General features: G+C 39.5%; 2 protein-coding genes across 2 annotated transcripts; both read left to right on the forward strand.

Moving 5' to 3' along the window:
* The first annotated feature begins 1,094 nt into the window (after nucleotides 1–1,094).
* ednraa (endothelin receptor type Aa) lies at nucleotides 1,095–11,664 on the forward strand. Its single transcript, XM_026171352.1, has 8 exons — nucleotides 1,095–1,328; nucleotides 2,236–2,748; nucleotides 4,241–4,368; nucleotides 6,176–6,374; nucleotides 9,066–9,218; nucleotides 9,354–9,487; nucleotides 9,667–9,775; nucleotides 10,129–11,664. The coding sequence occupies exons 2-8, from the start codon at nucleotides 2,281–2,283 to the stop codon at nucleotides 10,264–10,266; spliced, it is 1,329 nt and encodes a 442-aa protein (XP_026027137.1). The 5' UTR covers nucleotides 1,095–1,328; nucleotides 2,236–2,280; the 3' UTR covers nucleotides 10,267–11,664.
* A 6,291-nt stretch (nucleotides 11,665–17,955) lies between these two features.
* tmem184c (transmembrane protein 184C) lies at nucleotides 17,956–24,694 on the forward strand. Its single transcript, XM_026171354.1, has 10 exons — nucleotides 17,956–18,586; nucleotides 20,194–20,324; nucleotides 20,405–20,441; nucleotides 20,552–20,757; nucleotides 21,570–21,644; nucleotides 21,744–21,837; nucleotides 21,938–22,050; nucleotides 22,154–22,253; nucleotides 22,359–22,530; nucleotides 23,162–24,694. The coding sequence occupies exons 1-10, from the start codon at nucleotides 18,470–18,472 to the stop codon at nucleotides 23,470–23,472; spliced, it is 1,356 nt and encodes a 451-aa protein (XP_026027139.1). The 5' UTR covers nucleotides 17,956–18,469; the 3' UTR covers nucleotides 23,473–24,694.
* Nucleotides 24,695–24,746: the final 52 nt, after the last annotated feature.

The raw sequence follows: 24,746 nt of genomic DNA on the forward strand, positions 1-24,746 counted from the left end.
CATTTAATCTATTGAGAAGACAGTTTTTCATTTTTAGCTTATATGCAGCTGGTTCTGTATCAGGAATGGCATACAACTGAGTGGTGTTTTCCTCTTTGTGCAGTTGCTGCGTCAGCTTTTTTGGTATTGCAAAACAGAGATTGTGGTGACTTCAATAGCCTTCTTCCTGCTCTCAGCTCACATCATAAACTATTTTGAAATCCATAATGGACACTGATGCACAAGCACTCTTCTCGCTTGACATCGAAATGGCTTCTTCTCCCATCTCAGGCGTCTGGTTATCTCAGATAGCACTCAGTTTGGGAATTTTGTTTATTTTTCCTCTGTTTTGGGGTTTTTTCCCCTTAAAAAGGTGAAAGAAATTTCCAGTTGATTTAATATTTGTTCATTTAGAAGTCTGGTAATGGAGCAGAACGCTTGTTTAATGCTTTTCCCCTAACTTATAACTTATTCAACAGATATTATATATCTTTCACACCTTAAATAAATCGAAAGTTAAGAAAGTGTGATGTGGCTCGGCCACCCACACAGCTCGTAGTATGTTGATGTAAAGGCTGGCTGATGGTTAGCTCCCACTTCCCGTCTCCGTTTCCCACTTAGATGAAACAAACACAACATCACAACATGGACACTGACTTCCTCTTGCCTTCCTCCTTCCAGTCTAATCTCTGCTGCCTTTTGTGTGAGGAAACAGTTGTATGTAATGTATACAAGACATATTGCGAGTCAGAGGGGATTGAAAGTGGAGGTGGGAGGGATTTAAGGAAAGGGGCAGATTGGAGGGGCGTTGGGCTCCCAGATGCCCCTGCCCTTGTGTGTGTGTGTGTGTGTGTGTGTGTGTGTGTGTGTGTGTGTGTGTGTGTGTGTGTGTGTGGGTGCTGCTGCGCCATGGAGATGACTGTCAGCAGGCGGTGCCTCTGAGAGAGAGGAGAGAGAAGAGAGGAGGGTGATGTTTCCAAAGGGGGCCCAGTCTGTTACCAAAGGGAGGTGGAGATTTACTATCCCACCCAGTCAAAGTGTCTCACTGGTGCTCTGACACGCACACACACACACCCACACACATACACATGTAGAAGTACACAAAACCTCAGACTCACACGACTGAGCACGCACACACTTAGACGTACTGCAAACTCTCCACAGGAAACTCTGAGCCATAATGCGAAGGCACCTCAGAGCAGACGGGTGCATTGCTCAAACCAAGTGGGATACGCTGCGGCTTTGATAGTGCGTTAATTACTCATGTGATGTGATACAGATGTCTGGGGGCTTCAGCTGAAAGTTTGCCTGACGCTTTCCAAGGGGGCCAGGCAGACATTTTAGAAGCGGTAGGTGAAAACCAAATGTATTTATTATTTATGGATAGATCAGTTTGCGTGCTGTCACAGATCCCAGCAGTGTCATGCTGATGCTAAACTGTGATGCTACTTGAAGGGCTGGCTGCTAAATAGTTCTTTGTGTACTTGGTGACAGCTGGGACTTTGAACAGGAAGAACTCTGGGCTATAAGAGTTGCCGGTACTGTGACATGATGAAAAGGGCTTCACTGTGGATGTGATAGTTTAAAACTTTCTCTCTTACTCTGATTTTGTCCAGAAAGTTTGTTGTTGTTGTTGTTGTAGGGTTGTTTTTTTCCTTTTAATAAGAAGAGGGATTCAAGTTATAAACTACTACTACTACCTCTTAGTTCTGTGGGTTTGGGTCTTCATCTGGTTTTTATTTTAACCTGGGCTCTTGCATTACTCAGCTAACTAGAAGTCAATCCCGCGTGTCTATAAAAAGCTCAGTACCACAAGTCTAAACTTTTTGAAATTAGAAACAGATGGAGAATAAAGAACATAGGAAATCAAACTCACATGAAGGGCTTGTTGTCAAAACAGCACAAGCTGACATAAAACCCCAACGTCCAGCTGCAACATTATCGATACAACCAAGTGCTGCTTCATCCAGGACTGACTGAGAGCAAAACAGATCCCCGACGTGTTCTGTTGATGCCTCATCCTCACTGTAACTACTCCTGGCATCATCCATCTGTGCCCCCTTGGCAAAACCTTTTAGAAGTCATAAAGATGTTGCTGAACTTCCTCATAGCTTTTGAAAGGGACATTAAGGCCATCAAACATTCTCGTCATCTCTGACTTCTAACATTACACTCCCGTCTTTTCAGATTTACTGTGAGCTTTCTGAAAAAATAACCACGTCTTTCTTGCTTTTGTTTGTTTTCTCTTCTTACCAGTGATACATTGGGACCATCTTTCTGTCAGTGATATCAAAGCGCTCAATGCGTCCCATAATGGGCTCTCCAGCTGGACATATGTTTTTGCTAATGGCCTGTATGGCAGCCAGAGGAATCTGCCAGATAAACAGAGCTGAAGCGGACCAGGACCCTCTCTCCAGCTTTCTCGTCCACTCCACCCTCCAGTCTGGTCTCTACAGCACTGTCAGCCCAAGCACGGGGTCCGGCATCCACCAGCGGACACAAGCGGTGGTATCTGGCTCTGGCAACGCAACTGCAGTAAAGAAACCACCTAATTGCACTGTAAATACCTCAATCAACGCGCATTTTAAGTACATCAACACAATCATTTCCATTATAGTCTTTGTAGTCGGGATAGTAGGCAACGCCACCCTGCTGAGGATTATATACCAGCACAAATGCATGAGGAATGGACCCAACGCCCTCATTGCCAGCCTGGCCCTGGGCGACCTTATCTACATTGTCATTGATATACCCATCAATGTGTACAAGGTACAGTTTTTTTTTTGCTTACTCTAAACTCTTATTTTCATGTCAAGGCTGCTGAGTGACATGTCTCGTTGTGAATATGATGAAATGCAGGGACAGCAAAGGCGATATGCACAGATAAAGTGGAATATTACAGGCAGACTGGAGAAGAGGAGAGAGGGGGGTGAGTGGGAAAGGGCCTGAGTGAGTGTACAAATAGATGGCAAAGCCTAATCAGTCAGGTTGTTATCGTGTTCGTGTGGCGATGAGACAAGCAGTGGTATGGCTGACATAACTAAACATAAGAATCAGGCTGTAGTCACACACATCACTGGCCTTGCGCTGACCTGAGACATTAGTCATGAACCCTTATCTGGAATTTGGGTTTTTTTTGTTTTGTTCTCAAATCTCACTGCTCCACAAGTGATAAATAACTTTTGTACTTATTGTACTTTATCATCCAAATAAAAGTGAGGTGAAATAGGAGCATGAGAGCTTATCGGTCGGTCATGTTTGAAATCGACTGGTTTTATTCTCGTCCTTATGAGCATTATAATTATTATTATTAGTTTTACCCAAATAAGCAACTGTTAAACATGTTAAACAGTCTTTTAATGATTATCAGCATCTTTAAAAGACACTGTCACGAGAGCACAACTGCAGCTCGTTTCAGTTTGGTTTGACTCGACCCTTTTGTTTACGCTGGGACAGCTTCAGAATGTGAATGACTATGTTAAATCATTACAGGCCCCCTGCCTTCGTTTGATTTCTTTCAGTAAACACTGTCATGGTTTTTTTGCAATAATAAAGAATGATGGCAAAATGAAGTGATCAGTCAACCTGATCCTTTGAGCTCATTATAGGATGTGGTTTAACCAAGAAAAAAAAGCACCTGGTTAAAATTATCTTGGGACTTTGAGGGCAGAGTGACTTTGTAGTCTGAGCAACACATGTGCAAAGAGGAAACAACAATCCTTCTGCATGGGGGAGCAGTTTATGCATAAACAAAGAAAGAGCCACATCTACAATGTTGAAACCTCCTGTTGTCTTCCTCGGGGCAAAGACATTGTTTCCAGAAACACTGTCTTTTGTTTTGCTTTGTAAAACTTTTGTGCTGCTGAAAAACGCTTCAGTGTCCAAGTGCTTACGTGACCCTGACTAATTTTACCAAAGGAAGAAGTAGTAGAAAACAACTGTTAGACACTAGTGATAAAAGTAGAAAGCCAATATTGAGATTTCTCCAATATTGGAAGTGGTCCCTGCAGACTGACAGTGATGTTAAGATGACACTGACGGACTTCAAAGTAAAATCCACTAGGAAGGTCTTATATATGCAAAAGGACCCATTTGAGTCAGGAAAACAACAGTAACAGCAGGCTTGTAAAACGCACGTGAAGACAAAGAAAATTATTTACTTTTTAATGATACATCAGGGAAGTGTGAGTTTTGCTGATGTGCGTAAAGAATACGTATTAAATCGGATTTAAATCCTTTCCTTTTTTTCTATATTTTCCAGCTCCTGGCATCACGCTTCCCATTCGATGACAGCATTGTGGGCCTGTGCCTTTGTAAGTTTGTTCCCTTCCTGCAGAAAGCATCTGTGGGCATCACAGTGCTCAACCTGTGCGCCCTCAGCGTCGACAGGTCAGTGCTGCCACATTGCCACACTGCTCAGTCACATAGTAGAGAGCTCTTATATGAGGATCTGGCATTTAAAAAGCTCGCGTTGTACATCTGACATCTGTACGTGTATTTGCTTAAGTGTGAACTTCAGTTTTATTAACTAGTGAACCAGTTTTTGCTTTTTCCCCATTATTAAAAGCAGCAGCTTCCCACAGAGCTTACATTCTTTCACCCAGCCAGGTCTCTGCGCATAAACATGCACGATCATCCCCGTACGCTTTTCTTAGATGGAAAAAGCAGAAGCTGAAAACAGCAGCCAAACAACTGGAAAGAAAATTAAACAAATTCAATTTGGCCGACCAGCCGTGCCAATTAATCCATATTGTGCTCGGCACAAGAGAACATTGCTTTAGATTAGTTGCTCGCAAATATTTTTTTCTAACATAAACAGGAGATGCTGGAATTAATTTCAGCAAAATGTATGAACATTTCGATTGGATTTCAGGGTAATGGCAGGAATGCTAAGATCATCTGTTCCAGGAAACTTGCTACACTACGTCAGTACTGATTGTGCATAATCACTCAAGAGTCATCCCTTTACTTTCTTTTCTATTGCTTCACTGCAACCCCCTCAAAAAAGAGACTCTTTACTTCTTTTATGGAGTTGTATATTATATATAAGCTGCACACTTCTGATGTTAACATTAGTCTGCAGTATGTTGATTGCAAGCATATTGACAGGTTCTTTTTTTTAATAGCACCTTAATAGAATTTCCTTAATGAATAATTGATGATCATGAAGTGCTGAAGCTCACGGTCATCTCATATGATCTACTACACTCAACTTTATAGATAAGAGGCTCGCCTGGAGCACTGGGGCTCAGCTATAAGAAGACAATATTAATGACCTCTGTTATGAGAAAAGCCAGGCTGCAGCTCTGTACCGTTGTAGTTCAAGTGCAGATGCTCTCCATTTGTTTCCAGGAAATGTGTAGCATATCTTCATCTGTGTGTGTGTGTGTGTGTGTGTGTGTGTGTGTGTGTGTGTGTGTGTGTGTGTGTGTGTGTGTGTGTGTGTGTGTGTGTGTGTGTGTGTGTGTATTATGAAAGTGCTCGAGTCCCTTTTGTATCTTTTCAATGTTGGAGGAAGAGGAAAAGGTGGATACATTACCACTTAGTAAAATATAAATGCCACCATGTTGTTCAACAGAGAAATTCAAATGTGTCATGAAAAATATATTGTTTTTGCTATAAAATCTTGATGCCCGATTTTACTAAAACATTTCGACAAGTGGTTTCCATTAATGAAACAAACAAGCAAACAAGTATTCAGTGCACGGGAAACACAAGCCAACACACAGACCCCTCTGCCAACATGGGCCAGTCTGTTTGGAGGCTTCACAAAAATATAAATATTAGATATTTAAAATAAACAATTGATCATCTCTGCTCATGAATTCTTAACATTTTGATAGTGTTTGCTGACTGAGCAGTTTGTTGTGCTTGGTGTGCTGCCATGCATAAGGAAGCTCTTGTTAGCTTTGTCAATCAGGAGAGATGAAGAAAGTGATGACTTTACTTTAATATTACATTTCTATCGCACAGCTGAACTCTTGCTGACCTGTTTTAAACATTAAACTGACACTTTATATTCGTCTTACATTATTTGTATCCTAGGGTGCTGTAAGGATAACTGCAGTAATTACAGTCATTACTGCAGTAACTTAAAATCAGCCGGTGCTTTAATCTAAGCTGCTCATTGTGTGTAACAGTTATGGCATAAATAGCCATATGCCAGGTGATAACTTTGTGTCCCGCTGTGTCACAGATACCGGGCTGTGGCATCGTGGAGCAGAGTGCAGGGCGTGGGCATCCCTCTGATCACCGTCATTGAGATCGTGTCCATCTGGGTGCTTTCACTCATCCTGGCAGTGCCGGAGGCCGTCGGTTTCGACATAATCACCTTCGACTATGCCAACAAAACCATGCGCACTTGCATGCTTAGACCCCGGAGTGCCTTCATGGAGGTGCGCTGTTACCACTTTGCCATCCCTTTAAAGAAATTGCATTTTGTGCCCAACTTTTTAGACTGCGCTAAAGCCAGGATGTGCAAAAGAACTGTTGAATTCTGTAATGTAGAGACAAAATGATCTGCTGACATGACTGCTGACATGGGACACACACACGTGGGAGAACTACTCAGAGTGTAAGATCAGCATAATAGTTCCATCGTGATCACTGCCATCATCTTAAAAGCATCGTATTGTTCGTTTGGAGTCGGTAAGTGGTTCTAATGGACAGCTGGTGCACTGGTGTGCTATTTTCATTATATATGGGCGCATGTTTTTAAAGCATCGGTGCCCCAGTAAAGCATGTTTAGACCTTAAGAAAACTAGAATACAGCCATGAATCCGCTCCAGTGAATATTAAAGGAATAGACCTGGCCGGCTTAGTCTTTCTTAGTGATTATGCCCTGTTTCACAATTTTGGACCACGTAATTGATTGCAGGCCAAGTGCAATTACACAGACCTGGGGCCTCAGGCTCAGGCCACATGTGCATACCCTTGAGGTAATCTCTCCCAGATATCAATACAGTCCTAAAGTCTGTGCCATTGTTTAATAGCAATGAAATAGGATATTTTTGAAAGACACCTAATTCTATTTTGTCCATAAAGCACAAGATACCAAAACCTGAAGTGGTTCTACGAAGAGTCCAGAAAAACTTGGTGTAATAAGGTTTGGTCTGGTTTGTAGGGTTTTGAAACAGTGCATATTTAGCATATTTTTTAGAACCACAGAAAACCAGAGGCTCTTATTATACACAGTGTAATTAGAACGGCTTGATTTCAGACTTGCTACACAGTCTGTGTACAGAGCAGCATTCACATGGACTTCATTAACACTGGAGTACAGGGGGAGGCTGGTAGTGGTGTGAGGAGAACTGCTTCGGTTACAAAAGCATAGATTCTACTATAGCATGAAGTCCAGTTTAATGATTTTCAGTTTACTTCCATAGCCCAACACCACATATGACATCTTATTTAGGATTTTTATTAATGTTAGGGCCATGTGAATAGCTGATGAAATGGAACTATAGATTATAGTGCAGAAACTGCATAAAGTCCTAAACCCTTTAAAACCTGAACCATGAAATAACCACCAGAAATCTTTCATTTTTTGATAATGGAGTGTTTGTGAAACCTTTAGACAAAAACTTGAATCTGCATATATGAGGTTGAATTTGTATCACATTTGCTAAATTGTGCTTATGTACAATATTTTTGCAATTTAGTCAAAATTTGTCATGCAATTTATATGATTTTTTGAGGGTAAAAAAAAAAGTCACGCTGATGATGTAGAAGTCTCAAAAACTCACAAAAACACATGTATCAAATCTGATACACTTGGTTTTAAAGGGTTAAAAAAAGTCTTCCATAGGAATTAAGAGGAGACTTGATTAACTGATCCTCAGCAAATGTGAGCACCTCTATAAAAGCAGAAATTTCAGCAGTTTGCTGGTCTGGAGCATTCAGGTGTGTTTTAACGCCATGCCAAGGAGTACACAGTGTCAGAGAGGCAAATTGTTGCTGCTCATTACTCTGGGAAGGCTATTTCTCAAAGAATCTCAAGTCCTTCATTCACCAGAGAGAAAGATTATTTAGAAGTGGAAAACATTTAAGACAGTTTCCAGTGTTCCCAGGAGTGGACATGCCAGCAAATTCACCCAAAGGTCAGATCATGCAAGGCTCAGAGAGGCTGCCAAAACCCCAGGAGCTACAGGCCTCCGTTAGCATGTTAAATGTTAAAGTTCACGACAGTACGATTGGGAAAAGACTGGACAAGGATGGCTTGTTTGGAAAGAGAAAGGAAGTGGAGAAAGGAGAAAGTCTCTTCTCTCTAAAAAGAACACTGCAGCACAGTTTAGGTTTGCAAAGTTGCATCTGAACTAACCACAGGACATCTGGAACAATGTCCTTTGATCAAACGAGACCAAAGTGGAAAGTTTGACCATGTTTGACAATGCCATGTTTGGCAAAAACCAAACACGTGATATCAGCACAAACACCTCATACCAGTTGTCAGCACAATGGTGGAGTGGTGAGGACTTGGGCTTTTTTTGAAACCACAGGATCTGGGCACCTGGCAGTCATTGAGGTCAGCACTGAACTCCTCTGTATGCCAAAGTATTCTAGAGTCAAATGTCAAGCCATCTGTCGGAAAATTCAGTCATACAACAGGACAATGATCCCAAACATACCAGAAAAAGCAGTAAAAATAAATGCTGCGGTGGGATTTTAAGAGAACTGTGCATCAACAAATTCGCACAGACCTCAATGAACTGAAGCAACATTGTAAAGAAGAGTGAGCCAAAATTCCTCCAACGATGTGAGAGACTGATAGTCTTCCAGAAAATCATTACCTCAAGTTATTGCTGCTAACAGTAGTTCAACAGGCTATTGAATCGTGGGGGTGTTTTCACAGGACTGTATGTAATCATGTGAAAAAGTACTTTTTCACATTATTGTATGTGCAAGGATAAGCTTAAGGGGCATTAATAAATATGTATGTATGGGAAATGTGTGGAGCTCAGCGGTCTGGAGTCCCAGTAGGTCATAAACCTTCAACTCCCTAGTCTCAAACTCCCAGGTCACAGTAAAACATGAATTTATTGCAGTTTTTCATAACTAACCGCGTCACTGTGTTTGTCGCTCTCTAGTTCTACAGAGATGCAAAGGACTGGTGGCTGTTTGGCTTCTACTTTTGTGTACCACTGATTTGCACAGCTATCTTCTACACTCTCATGACCTGCGAGATGCTCAACCGCAGGAATGGCAGCCTCCGGATCGCTCTCAGTGAGCACCTCAAACAGGTTCAACAACATTTCTAAATCGCCTTTTCTCTCTAAATATAATCCCAGTGTTTATTCCATTGCTTTAACATTTGACATTTCATTACCTAAACATCATCTTCAGACTACACAGTAATCTGTTGTTTCCCTCTGCAGAGGAGAGAGGTGGCCAAAGCTGTCTTTTCTCTCGTCCTCATCTTTGCCCTCTGCTGGTTCCCACTGCACCTCAGCAGGATTCTTAAGAAGATGATTTACAACCAGACAGAGAAAATGCGATGTGAGCTGCTCAAGTGAGTTTCTAGAAGAATAGACTTCTGACAAACAAGGTCCTCAAAAATCTACTGGGAAGAAGAGTATGGGAGCGCACGGGCCAATTTAACTCAGGGTGTCACTAGCTTCTTTGGAAGCTGGGCTTCCAAAAATGTTTGAAAATTATTCCTTCAATATTTCTCCTGTTCTCTGTTTTCAGTTTCCTGTTGATCCTGGACTACTTTGGCATCAACCTTGCAACAATCAACTCCTGCATAAATCCCATTATCCTCTACTTTGTCAGCAAGAAGTTCAAAAATTGCTTCAAGGTATAGTAGGCATGGATATATACACATGTGGCATGCATGCAAAATCACTCTTTTTTTAATTCCACACACCCACACTTCTTCTAATGTTTTTGGTCAGGCTGGGAGAGCAAACAACGCTTAGCTTGTGATGACTTTTGGTAACCAAAATGTAAAAGCAGCCTGATGATTTATGTACTAATTTTACTGGCCGAGGTCACGAAGGGACAGAGACTGAGATTAACCATGTTTCAAGCTTGCATGTGAAAGGAGTTGCAGGAGCAAACGAGAAATGTGATCTACACGAGTGAAAAATCCTGTCTGCAAACGCTGCCATGTTTAAATGTTCCCTTTCCTCTCTTCACATGTTCTCCAAGTCGTGTTTGTGCTGCTGGTGTTACTCCGACAATCAGCTGAACAGCACCGGACCCATGAATGGCACCAGTATTCAGTGTAAAAGTCCAGAGCCCAACAACTTCCACACTGACCGCGGTACCAGAAAGTACAGCAACTGAGTTCCCGGCTGAGGAGTGTCTTTGAAGCTTTTCTGTATCCCCATCAAGCACTTAAAATGTGACAAATACTCATATTATAATACATAAATCAAAAAAATGTACACATTCAGACAATAATCTACGTGAGGACTGCAGAAGCAAAACATGAATATGGCAGGCATGCATTAGGAACTGGAATAAAAGGGATGAAAATGGATTGGGGAACTTCAATACGCTGGTGTTCCCTGAGTCTCTCAGCAGACTAAACTTCCTCCAACAAACTCCTTCTGTTCCCACACCCACGGACAGTGACTCTAGCTTGTAAGAAGAAGGAGGAGGAAAGCAGGAGGAGGAGAACTTTTAAAGGGAAGCAGCTGAGCCTCACTATAAATTGCTCTCTATCAGGAGCCAAGTGTGCTATTCCTGTAAAGGGCAGCACCACTGGGAAGGATGCTGCAGGAAGGAAAAAGCTGACTGTTCTCCGTCAGAGGGGATGACGAGTGATGAGTCCCCTGGAGTTTGCTACTTACTGATAATGAAAAACAGGAAAGCATGCTAGTGACAGTTGTTGTACAGTATATTTGGCTCATACTTATTATTCCCTGAGCTACTACGTGGTATAAACTAGAGGATGACTTTAAAGTTTATTCGCCTGATGTTTAAGTCCCACTGCTTTTTTTGAGTTATCAAGAAAGGGGTGCACTCTGGACGTATCTGAACAAAATCACTGACAAAAACACAATTTTTTTTCCTAGTTTCTAGTGAGAATACTGCACAGTAGACTTCACAAAAAGTCAGGTCCTCTGTTAAAGCAGCTGACACATCAGGAAACAGGGTTGCAGGTTTTAGAGCAAACAGTTAATGTGCAACAATGTATTTTAACACACGTCATACAAATGACTAACATGCGGTAGATTAAAGAGTAACCACAAGTGTGACCATTGAAAAAAAACAGATTCCTACAACACTGTGAATTTCAACATACAAATACAACAGTTTTCTTGACATCTCTGCTTTATAACCCAATGCAAATATATACTCATGTAATGACCAATTTTATAAAGTGTTAGACTGCAGTAACAATATTTTTACTCAGCCTATCTTACCTTTATAATGACATAGGTAAAGAATGTTTTGTGAGATGATAGACACTCCACATTTAGAGTTGGGTTCGCATTTTGGGAAATGTGTTTACAGTGGTCGTTCACCTTTTGCTGTTTCACGAATTTTTGTCTGGGCAAATTTGCGTGCTTTTTGTTTGTTTGGTTGGTTGGTTGGTTGTTGTTTTTACAGCACATTGTGTTCTGCGTCCTGTAGACTATTGTCAATCGATCTCGTGCTGTGTCTCCTGCACAATACAGAATACGTTCAGCTTGTCAAATTTACATAAATCTTCTATCGCTAGCAGTGTGCTGCAGATGCCTTTTGTTTCATTCTATAATACTGCACTTATTTTTCTACAAGGTTTGAAATTTGAGAGTGTTTAAACAACAGAAAAAAGTGTAAAAATGTTCATGCCTGTCTGAGAAAAGTGTATAAAGTGTGTAGTGAGGGGTTTTACAGCCTTAAAACATCTATAATAATTGTAAAAAATAAAGTTAGCTACTTTGCGGTTTTAACTTATTGCAGGTTATTTTTAGAACGTAACTCCCGCGATAAACGAGGGGCCACTGTACTTGTTTTTGCCCGTTACTGTGTGAAGCTACAGCCAGCACACAGTTAGCTCAGTTTAGCGTAAAGACAGGAAACAAGGGAAAACAGGGGGCCTGACTTGGTCCAAAACCAAAGGTCCACCTCCATTTTAACACATTTTGCCATTTATATAACACATCCATGTATACTTACATGCTTCACTGGTAGAACAGGACTAACTCAAAGGGGTCACAGAAAAGAACATTAAGCTAGCTAATAATACCTCTATATCTCCAAAACATATTTTGACTTCTTGTTAAATCATACTGTCTGTTTTACTTTTATAAGTGGTATCGAAAGAAAATAAGAGGTGTGGCTACACTGGCTTCAGATGTTTTCAAAAGCATTTTTACTGAAGCTACCGACTGAAAAATAAACTGAATCATGTATCAAGTTTAGCCATGTTAGCCTGTATGTAATAGCTAATTATGTAAAGAACATTCTTGTTCAAATCAGGACTGTTTCTCAACTGTGTGCAGTTATTTCCTAGATTTATTTATTTTATTTAGATGAACTAACCTAACCTGGAGCTTAGAGGCTACGAGCCCATTGCTTTATGGGCTTACTCACAATGGGCCTCTAGTGGACAACCAAAGCACTTGTTGCATGTGTAAGCCTTTTTGTATATTTTCCAATCATGTGTCAAGAAACAGAAATCCTAGCCCCCACTGCTGATCACCTCACTGATCCCACTGCCGATCACTGGTGCCAAAGCTGAGATTAGTTTGCAAAATTCCATTCATATTCCCAGAAATCTGAATCGCTGCTAGTTTCTTCCTGTGTTTACATCCGTTACATTTACAAACTGATGGCTTAAGCTTTGTACTGTATCTCTTTTCAACTCAACCATGCCAGAAGAGTGAAGAGGAGCATTTCCCAAAATGATGATCAAGTACTGTATGTGGAACCCGTGTCCCACCACAAAACAACTATAATGCCTTATTCTATTTGATGTGTGAACACCATTGATCTAGAAGGACCCAAAGACTGAGCAATAAGCTGTAAACTCTCTGCCGTCTTACTCACGGGTTAGTATGCAATGCAACAGAAGTCACAAACAAGTGTTGCAGCTGGTAGGCTCCCCATTATGTGAATATCAACATAATATTTTTTTCTGTCATGGAGCCACCAGTAAGATGGCAGCGATATGCTAAGGACCCAATTTCATTCGGGGTCAACCTTCAGGATCAATAAAGTTTTATTAAATTGAATTTGAATTGAAGGAGACAGGACAGAATAGCACCTTTCTGATGTTCTACATCTATGAGAGATACCCGTAAACCTGTGTGACTTTGAATGTGCACTATTGTGTGTGTGAGTGTGTGCTGTGTCTGCAAATACTAGCACGTCTTTAGTTGGAGTGTTTTGCACACTTATGTATAGATCAGTTTATATCTGTATGGTGTTATTTTACCACTACTCAAAAGCTATTCATAATAATCTGTAGAAAAATGGATTTCGTATATGTTTGTTGTCGCTGATTTAACGTGTTAACCTCATGTTAATGCTGCTGCTTATACCAATAAATCAATTTCCATCGTAGGAAACAAGGACGTTTACTCAGCCATTGTGTTGCTCTAAGAAGTCAAGGTCCCCCCTCCCCTCCTGTTTCTCATCTGCAACTGTGAGAAAGAGGCGTCTGGGAGTGATTTGAAACACACTGACCTGCTTGGCACTCAAGCCCTAAGGGTTGCGAATGTCAGGAGAGAGGATGTGGAACGGCTTGGATGGTGGGAATGTGATACTTATAATTCACTCTCTCAGAGGGTAGGGCAGAGGACTGAAAAGTTTGACCATTAGCGGCATAGTTTGCATAGTTGTGCAGTCCTCGTTTTAGTCTGTCTTTAGCATGGCTTTAATTGTCTAAATGCATCTAAGCACTGCTTCCCTAAATCTGTATTTTTTTTGACAATTTGGCTGTGAGCAAATGTGTCAATAACCCAAGATTACACTCCATCACACTCAACAGCAGACAGTTACCAGAACTGTGTAGCTCTATATACAAAGTCAAAATCATCCAAGACCAACAGGCCATTGTAGCAGTCACGGTTTATCAGACATTGGTCTGGTTTATGTTTCAGCTATTGGCGATAAATCTCAGCCTGGTCATGAACTTTATGACATAGTTTCATATTCCTTGCATTATAGCACAACTGGTTTCCTGTAACTCGGAAGAAATTCCTCAAAACTGCAGTCACTAAAATGTCATATGTTACAGTTCAATGAAGTGGAGACAAAAATAAATAAATAAATAAATAAATAATAAGCCAGGAGAGAATTTGGTGGGAATCTTGTCTTCTGCCAGCAGTGAATTAAATAAAGCCTGAAAACAAATAGAGGATCTGAAAGATCCAGAGTGCTTTCCAAGCAGAGCTTAACTCTGATTTGGTGGATACAGTAAAAATATGTTAAAAACTAGTCGATGTTCAAGGCAAATATATGTGATGGCTACGTGTTATCAAGACCCTTTCATATAATCTAAAGAAATTCCTATTTTTGAAAGATTTTTTCTTAGACAGGATGACACAAACAATATCATTTTCTTTTAATTTGGAAAGACCCAAGAGTTTTAGTGTCAAGTCTGTGAAGCAGTCATATCCTAGTCATGGTAGAAAGAAATGCACATGCTCTTTCAGTCCTAAGGTTTTACAGATCACAAAAGAACTTTTTAAAATCTGGTCATTGGCAGGTGTTAAACTTAAGTAAATAATACCTCAGATGAACTGCAAAACACAGCTTTACACCCTGTCATTGTGTCATTAACAAAAATAAACCGAAATGCAATCAATGTGTGAAAACGAAAATCCAGGAACACCGTTTGTATCAAGAATTATTGTCTTCATCAGTCTCTCACATTCTTGTGGTCTTCTTTACAACATCAGTTCATTTAATTTTGCAGGCTTTCATTTATGCACAGCTCTCTAAAGGTCCCACCACAGCACTAGAATCCGGCTTTGGTTTTGACTCAGCCATTGCAACTTGATCCTTTTTCTTTTTCGTGTAGATTTTCTGCTGTGCTTGGGATCATTGTCTTGTTACGCGACCAAATTTGGCCCAAGCTTAAGCTGTCAAACAGACTTTACATTTGACTTTAGACTACTTTGGTATACAGAGGCGTTCAGTCATCAGTGACTGCACAGTACTCAGGTTCCATGGATGCAAACCAAGTCCAAATAATCACCACTCCCCCACCATGCTTGACAGTTGGTATGAGGTGTTTGTGCTGATATGTTATGTTTGATTTTTGCCAAACACAGTGTTGTCAAACATTTCCAAACAGCTCCACTCTGGTCTTGTTTGTCCAAAACCTAAGTCTTTTTTTTTATTGTACTGTTATGAACTCTAACATTCAACATGCTAACTGAGGCCTATAGAGTCTGAGATTTATCTTCTTTTTATCTTTGCTTTGACCTTGAGTTGAATTTCCTGGGACATTCACTCCTGGGAAGAACCACGTTGAATATTTTCCATTTGTGAATAATCTTTCTCTCTGTAGAGTGATGGACTTAAAATCATTTGCAAATGGCCTTTTAACCCTTCCCAGATTCATGGGCAGCAACAATTGGTTCTTTGAGATCATTGCTGATATTTTTCATCCTTGGCCTTGTGTTAACACACACACACACACACACCTAAAAGACTTCAGGCTAGAAAACTGGCAAAACATCTGCTGATCATATGTACTCACACACATTTGATTATCAATCATTATGATTATCAGCACCTGCCTGCTACTTAGCCTCTTAATTCCTATGGAAGCAGTAAGGTTGTATTTAGTTTTTCATACACAATTCACATTTTGGCTCGTTTTTTTTTTTTTTTTTTTTTTTTTTTTTTTTAATAAATCATAAAATGGTGTCATATCATCTTTTGCTGTTCATCTCAGGTTTTCCTAATTTAAAGATCTGCTAAGAATCAGATTATTGTTTTTATATCCTGACACGACAACTTTAGAATTGGAACAAGGCGTACTTCCTTTTTACCATTACTGTGTCCTAATCTGTTTCTTATTTTAACATGTGGATATTTTTAAAATATGTTTTACAATACGTGTGATTAATAATTTTTTTTAAAAATTATATATATAGTTGCTTTTATTGGTTCTATTGATAATATTTTCTTAATAAAAAATAAGAAGAGGAATTAGTTACTTTCACAGATATTTATTTTATCATTTTATTTATTTATTGGCTTATGGGATCTATTTACGGTAAGTGAAATCTGTTTTAAAATAACTTTAACTACAAGATCCAACAATAACTACATCCAATGTAAGACTCCAAACATAAGCCGACTGGTTGTATTAGAACAGAGTTTCTTAAAGCTTGAGACCAAGGTTGGATTACTAAACAAGCAAACAACTCCAGAAGAGCAATGTTGAATTATAAGTTGAATTTATTTTCATAAAAATCAATCAAAAATGCAAACAAATAAAAATACAGAGAACTCACAGCAATGTAGTACATGGAAATGAATAAAAATTAACTTGTTTTTGGTCATGTAGGAACACACACACAGACACACACAGATAGATAGATAGATAGATAGATAGATAGATAGATAGATAGATAGATAGATAGATAGATAGATAGATAGATAGATAGATAGATAGATAGATAGATAGATAGATAGATAGATAGATAGATAGATAGATAGATAGATAGATAGATAGATGTTGTGTGACTTGAAAGAACGTGTTTGATTCCCTCCTCTCTGTGTTTCTGTTCCTGAACAATAATATAAGTGGTGAGAGTGAGAGTGAGTCTAAACATTTCCTGACACAAAGGCCTTTGGCAGACATATTAAGATAAATAAGTAATTGTTGAACTGCTGCAGTCTTACGTATTTCTTTGACAAAGGAGGTGCACTTTGGCTGATGCATCAGCAACCAGACAGTATGTCTCCTTCTTTCTGTATTGATTATTATTATTATCATTCCGCAGACCCATCCATTCTGTTCATCTCATTTGCCATTTATACCGTACGAGATACTGCACTTATGGCTGCGATTCACTTTGACTTGATGGACGCCACATCCTTTATGCTAAAGTATGTTTTTGGGTTTGATCGAACACGGCATATGTTTATCTACCCTGCCCTTACATGGCGCTACCCTGTATGCCACTTTGCATGGCAATCCCTCCAAGCTACCCACCATGGCACTCGCATGCGCTACTTGTGGTAAAGACTATTTCTAATTCATAAAAGCCAAAAGGATCGATACAAAATTCATGAACAATCTGTCCTCCAACAGCCAGTGATTTCTGTGACTGTGGGGCAGTGTAGACATGGTGCGACAGAAAGGAAAGTTCTGCCTCCCCTCATTTTTAGAGAAACACACTCATACGTCTGCACATACAAATACAAACAAAGAAGACAGGATAAAAAGAAAAGAGCTCCTTTTAAACTTTTATTATTTAAAGAAAATAATACCCATAAAGCAACTTCCACTTGGTTTTGAAAGTAAATGGAATAAACAAGAGACAATAAATAATCCCAATTTAAAGCTTTGTTTAGTCCTCTGATATGTTGTAATCCTGCCCAAATATAGACAGTGCATTTCTATGAATTTAGATAGAAATTGTTTAAAATAGGAACAGAAATAAACCAATAGTTTTGTTCTTAGTGTTGCTCTGGATCCTTTCTGCACAGCCTCATTTGGGAGTCAAACAAAATAAACTCTTTACTGTTCTACATACAGGCCTCTGTATCCAGTGGAAATGGGAATAAATCCCATTTGCCATTTCACTGACACCAATAACCCAAACGTTTCTTAAATAGGCCAGACAAAAATTATGTGAAAAAAAATGCCACATATACTCAAGCTCTGTATGTCCTAAAAGTGACATATTTACAATCTCAGCATCAATGTTTTGAATCTGTTTCACGTCTGATACCCTACATATAGCAAATGAGCCGGGATCCTGATAATTGTTAATTCACATTGCCATCTGCTGGCGAAACCACACATCATACGGCCATGAAGCTATAGCTCAACCAAACTATCCACGATTCCACCAATCAGGTTGAAGGGTTTAGGTGGAGCTCTTAGTTGAAGCAAAAAACAGGAAGTTCACACAACAATAACAGCAGTTTGGAAACTTTTTTAATCTCTAAACCTCTCTTGGCTGTAACTTTTTATATTTATATTTTTTTTAACAATTCTCTTGATTTAGTGTGAATTATAATTTAATGATTTGTGGAGCCTGGTGTCCTGGCAGTATGGAACTATTCCAGCACCGTTTGTTTACATGGTGAATCAGCTGACAAGCTAATGTTAGCAGCCTAGCTTTTAAAATTGGAGTCATATGAGCTGGTTGTTATCAAGTAGCTTTGTCCTCATGAATGAATCGCTACGTTAGAGAAAGAGTCGACATACGCTTACACATTAGTAAAGGATTGTTTTAGAGTCGCGGTTAACCGATAGGAGGGTAACAGTATGCTAAGCTAACGTAAAGTGCGCAAAGTGTTGAAGACGTTGGTTCAGGTCTTTAGTAAAAGAAAGGGGTGCCCTGCAGTGTCTCTGTGAAAGATGCCGTGTTCCTGTGGGAACTGGAGAAGATGGATCCGGCCATTGGTCGTTGTGTTGTACATCTTGTTGCTCTTAGTGGTCCTGCCGTTGTGCATCTGGGAACTGCAGAAGTCAAAGGTCAGTGCAGTTTTGCTCATGCTTCTTTCTGGGGAGATCTGTTGGTTTAACACAGAGATAACACTGGTTCTCAAATACTGCACTTGAATACAGTTGTGAGTTGTTACAGTAGTTATGTGGCCTTGTGTTATTTTGAGTACAACTGTGTATAAAGACAAACATGTTCACCATCAACTGGCTACTTGTTATCATGTACAATAGCAGCCGGTGAGCTCTTCATTATTAAGCACTTATTAATGCATTTGCAAACCTACCAGTTTGTGCAGTAATAGCACAGTGCTGTGAAAAAGTACGTCCCACCTTCCTGTTTACATCCCCACGTACGTGTTTCAGGTCGTCAAACAAATTTTAATATTAGACAAAGTTAAACCAAGTAAATACCAAATACAGTTTTTCAGTGATAATTTAATTTATTAAGGGCAAAACTATCCAGATCGATCTGGCACACTGTGAAACAGTAACTTTCTCCCCTTTGTTAAATCTTGAATTAACTGTGATTAACCCCATTTTTTATTTTTATTTTTATTTTTTGGAACGCTGAGTTCAATTTAACCGACCTGTTAAATCAAGAAATCATATAAATTACACCTATCAGCGTAGCAGGCTAAAAATCTCACCTTTTAGCCTGCTTCATAGCATCATAGCTCGATCTAAAGAAACTCAAAACAGCTGAGGATAATTATCCAAAAATAGAGAATCCTTGGAGCCGTAGTGAACGTCCCCAAGAGCTTTCAGCCCACTAAAATAATAAGAGTGCATTGACATTAAAACAATTCAGCAAAGAAAAGGTTCGCCCAAAATTCCTGCACAGCGATGTGAAAGATTTATTGCCAGTTATCACAAATGCTTCACTGCAGTTCTTACTGCCAAGGGTGTCACAACCAGTTATTTGCTTTGGGGAGCAATTACATTTTCACGTAGAGTCAGGTAGGTTTGGATAACTTTTTTCCCCCTGAATTAAAGAGCTTGTCGTTTAAAAACTGCTTTTTTTATTTACTCAGAATATCTTTATCCAGTATGGAAATTTGCTTGATGATCTGAATCATGTAAGTGTGACAAACATGCAAAAAAAAAAAAAAAAACAGGAAGGGGGCAAATACTTTTTCATAGGAATCTATATTAAGGACGTTGAGGGAGTAATGCTAAACGCTAAATAAGGTATTATTATATAGGTTTTATAACTGTTAAGATTGCTGATGTTTTACATATTAACAAGAAACTAGTCAATGACAGACTTTGAAGTCTTGTTTTATTTTTTCAAAAGTCATAAAATCTGCTAGAGTAATATAGATAACCTTTTTTATTTTTTTAAATAACTACCATCTTCATTGTTCTTCTGGTGTGTTCAACTAAAACAGTCTTTCCTTAATTGTACTTTCTTTAAAAACTATCTTTATCCAAGTCATCACACTGCACTGCAATTTAGTTAAACACGTCCCCTTTATACGGGACTTGAAATTAAGTGTTTTTACATGGTTGTAATGTTTCTGTACTTCAGAATCTGAATACTGCTTTCACCATTGACTTTATATTAAATGATACCCTCCAAGACTCCAATGGCTAAATGACTTAAATGATGTTGACTGTTCCTTTCCATGTCCCGACAGGTTGGCACTCATAACAAAGCATGGTTCATCGCTGGGATTTTTGTCTTCATGACCATACCCATATCATTATGGGGCATCCTCCAGCATCTAGTGCATTATACTCAGCCAGAGCTTCAAAAACCTATCATCAGGTAAAGATCTTAACAGTCATTTTAGCCACAAATAGGAGCCCAGAACAGATGTTTAACGCTTTTGTGTTTTCTATTTAAAGGATATTGTGGATGGTTCCAATCTACAGCTTGGACAGTGTGAGTTATGTATTTTTTTTAATGAAAGCCATTGCACACCGGTTTATGAGTTTATATATCCTCATAGCTTTTCCTGTTATTGTTCCCTTTTCATCTTTTTTTGTTTCCAGTGGATTGCACTGAAATACCCCAGTATAGCAATATATTTTGACACATGCAGGGAGTGCTACGAGGCGTATGTCATTTACAACTTCATGACGTTCTTGCTTAACTACCTGGAAAACCAGTACCCCAACCTGGTGTTGATGCTGGAGGCTCAGGAGCAGCAGAAACACCTGCCTCCTCTCTGCTGCTGCCCACCGTGGCCAATGGGAGAGTGAGTTCCCTTTAAACTTTTTCCTCTTATGTCAAACTGTAGCTGTCAGCAGGTTAAATTCACTGACCCAGAGTTTAGCTGCGCTCAAGTGTTGGTCATACCTTTGCTGTAAAAACGATATTAGTTAAACATTACCATCTGTTTATACTTTGACCCAAAAATGTTAGTTTTATGGACAATCTACTGACGTTTTACTGGAATTATTGGCCATAGTCATGTTTCCTTACTGTATCAATGAAATGGCCACAATTTAGAGATTTAATCTGCATCGGTCTTCTTGCACAATGTTTTCTCTTTCGATGTATTTTCATTTCAGAGAGGTTTTGTAAATTTAAACGGATGAATGAAATGAAACGGGTTCATCTTAATGTACTAAACTCTTGGAGCTCAAATCTTTTTTTTTTTCCTCAAAGCAAACAAGTCAGTGAAAGTCACAAGCTTCAAATTAGCCTCAATCACACAACATCTGTAATTGACAATTGGTCAAGTGTGTTGTTAATTTAGCCCAGATTTATTCGGGTGACCTTTGTATATAAGAGACTGGTGTAGATGTATAAAAAGAAGTACTAATGGCCAGCATCAGCAACCTCATTGTTTAAATAGGAATACAAATACAATGTGGCTAAAATGGGCCATAACTTAGTTTGTGTTGAGGACGACACAAACTAAGTTCAGTGTTAACTGTTATCATCAAGCCGGTCTCGGGCTTCTGCCCAAGTGATCCTGAGATACTTCTGCTCACCAGTCTTGGGCTTTTGCTTGGAATTTCAGACCAATTCACTTCTAATTCAGATGATCAAATTCCTCTGCAGGGTTCTGCTGTTGAGATGTAAGCTGGGAGTGTTGCAGTACACAGTAGTAAGACCTGTCACCACAATCATTGCTTTGTGAGTACCCTCTGGTTGTTACATGCTTTATTCTTTAACTGTAGTCACATTTTGTTTGGTGTCTGTTGATCTCAGCTGTGTGTTTCTCTTCCTTTCTAGAATCTGTCAGCTGTGTCGAGTGTACGATGAAGGCAACTTCAGTTTCAAAAACGCCTGGACATACCTGGTGATCTTCAACAATATGTCACAGCTGGTAATGGTGGATCTAAATCCTGTTAAAAGTTGGACTAAAAATTGTTACAAGCATTCCCTTCCTTCATTCCCATTCCTTTATATGTCTTCTTTTGATCTAGTTTGCCATGTACTGCCTGGTGCTCTTCTACAAGGCTTTGAGAGAGGAGCTGAATCCAATCAAACCAGTCGGCAAATTCCTGTGTGTGAAAATGGTGGTGTTCGTCTCTTTCTGGTAAATCTCAGTGTGTTAAAACTTCATGACATGACCCAAATATTTCTGAAAAAGTCATTTAAAACAAGGCTAATGAAACTGTGATTGCTGTAAATCGTTTTAGGCAAGCTGTGGTCATTGCTTTGCTGGTTAAAGTGGGCATTATCTCAGAGAAGCGCACATGGGACTGGCAAAGTGTGGAAGCTGTAGCTACTGGCTTACAGGTATGTGAGTATAGTTTAAACATTCTGACCAAGGTCAACAGAACTAATATATCCTATGGGACCTAATAGTGCAACACAATGAAGCTGTCCACTTTTTTTCTTTAGGATTTCATCATATGTGTGGAGATGTTTCTCGCAGCCATTGCCCATCACTTTAGCTTCACCTACAAACCTTACGTGCAGGAGGCCGAAGAAGTGTCTTGTTTTGACTCTTTCATGGCAATGTGGGACATCTCCGATGTCAGAGCAGATATTTCTGAACAAGTCCGCAATGTTGGTACGTGTTCCTGCTGTTCTATAAGTGCTATAGTACCATAAGCTAGTTTGTATCGTTGATTATTTAAGCTATTTTTCCGACTGTTTGTATGGTTTTGTGACTGCAATGCTAGAGTTGAGATCAAAAATGAGGAGCCAGTTCAACAATAAATATTGTCTGCAAGATGATTGCTCGTTACTTATGTATAACAGGCTATACTGAGAAGGGAGTGCCTCAGCAGCGATTTTTAAACACAATTTAAAATGTGTAGTTAGAACAACATTCAGAATTTAAAAGATTGTGGAAAAGGTGCATGTTGGAGTCGGTACTTGCTTGGCTTCTTTATTTTAGGTTCCCTTTACTCAGTAGTCACTGATTGTACTAAGTCCTGTGCAGTTTTCTGACTGTACAAAATGGTAATGGCAATGACCACGTGATGGTTGTGATCCCATCCAAGCAAAACAGAAAAAACTCAGAGCAAAAACACCTACCAAAACCATCTGTACTGTAGATGTACCTGTGATAATCTAGAACTGACTACTACACACTGCTACATGAATAGCATTGTTACTGGTGTGAGCCATCATAACATGATCTTTACTGCATCCTCTCTAAAAAATATTTAATAGTTTCTCTTTGTCCACATTTGCAGGAAGAACAGTTATGGGTCGTCCGAGAAAGTCCTACTTCAATGAGGCGCAAAGTGATGGTGAGCGATCCGGCCTGCTCTCTTCTGCATCTCAAGATGCCATCACCGAAGCAGCTTGTAATCCAGTTTCTCCTAAGGGTCACTATCAGGGCCTGGGCAGAACCCCCGCTCCACACTCTTTGTCAGCACCCGCTGGGCTCGGCTCAGCCCTGTGGGAGGAAGGGTGTGAGGCTCGACCTGAAGAAACCCAGGATGAAGAAACTACCAACCAAACCAAAGACCCGACAGAGGCAGATCTCATTGTGATCACCTAGCTTAGGTGTCGCAAACGAACTCTGCCAGACATGGTTGGGCAGGGCCCAATTATAGCCTTGCCACATTTTTTCAAACGTCACTGATGCAAACAAGACAAACTCATTTAAAAGGGCACAATGACCATGTAGTAGTCAAAGTCCACTTCCAGTGACAGCTTCAAGAATGTTTGGTGATTTAATGGCACTAAAAGACTAGTAAGAAATGTCATTTTGCTGTTTTATGTTTTATTAGAGAGTAGGCTAAGCTAGAATTGGTTTTACCCAGGAAAGACATAAGATCAGACAAAACATGGCTCTCACCGAAGAATAAGTGAAATATGGAGAAATGTTTTCCAAAAATGAAACTATACAATTTTACGTGTCATTCATGCCGTAATCTCAGATGTGACGAAGAGGGAAATATGCAACCTTTTAAATTGAATATCATGCTTTTACTGGTTTTTGAAAAACTGAAAACCTGCACTACTATAACTACAGATATCTGCAGTCGTTTTGTTCTAACTAGGCGATTCAGAGGGGAGAAAAGAGCAACACGATCTTGTACCACAGTTAACTGTGGTACAATGATGTGTACATCACTAGAGGGGTCATAACTGACAATATCACACAGTATCAGTATAAATGTAGTATACTCCATTTCAGAAGAGTACGAATATATACAATTAAACAATCCTAGTATTATTAAAATCACAATTCAGTTTTAAAAAGTACAATCAGCACCTTCTGGTTGGCTCTTATCTATGCTTTAATGCGTACAGCTTACTCGACAGTTAATAAAATCCGCTAGTCTTCGCAGATGCCTTGTTCTGTGTGCTGTGTAATTAGTCTGTTTACACATCCATGTAGAATGTGTTTTATTTTATTTTTCAATCTGGGATCATTTATTATTTGGTGAGATGTTTTCTGTCTCTTGTAAACTGAAATAATTTTGCACCTGTTGCACTAAAGCCATTTGTTTTTCCATAGGTTTTTAAAGGATCCTTCTTTGTGAATTCACAGATTTGTTCAGGGATATTGCCATCGTTAATGTACAGTTTTGGGATATCAGTGTGTGGCACAGCGAGGGGTAACTGGCATCATGCCTGACTCTGGTATGTCGCACTGCCTTATGGGATTTTCTTTTTCTTTTAAAATATGACTGACGCAATTGCATCAGATCCGTCGTTCTACATTTTGATTTAATTCCATCTCAGATATCCTCAATAAATCAAATGAAATATGACTTCGTTTTTCTTGCCTTTATTATAAAAATGCAACATTTATGGGTCAAGTGA

This window comes from Astatotilapia calliptera, chromosome 6 (assembly GCF_900246225.1).
Source record: "Astatotilapia calliptera chromosome 6, fAstCal1.2, whole genome shotgun sequence".
In the NCBI taxonomy this organism is placed as follows: Eukaryota; Metazoa; Chordata; class Actinopteri; order Cichliformes; family Cichlidae; genus Astatotilapia; species Astatotilapia calliptera.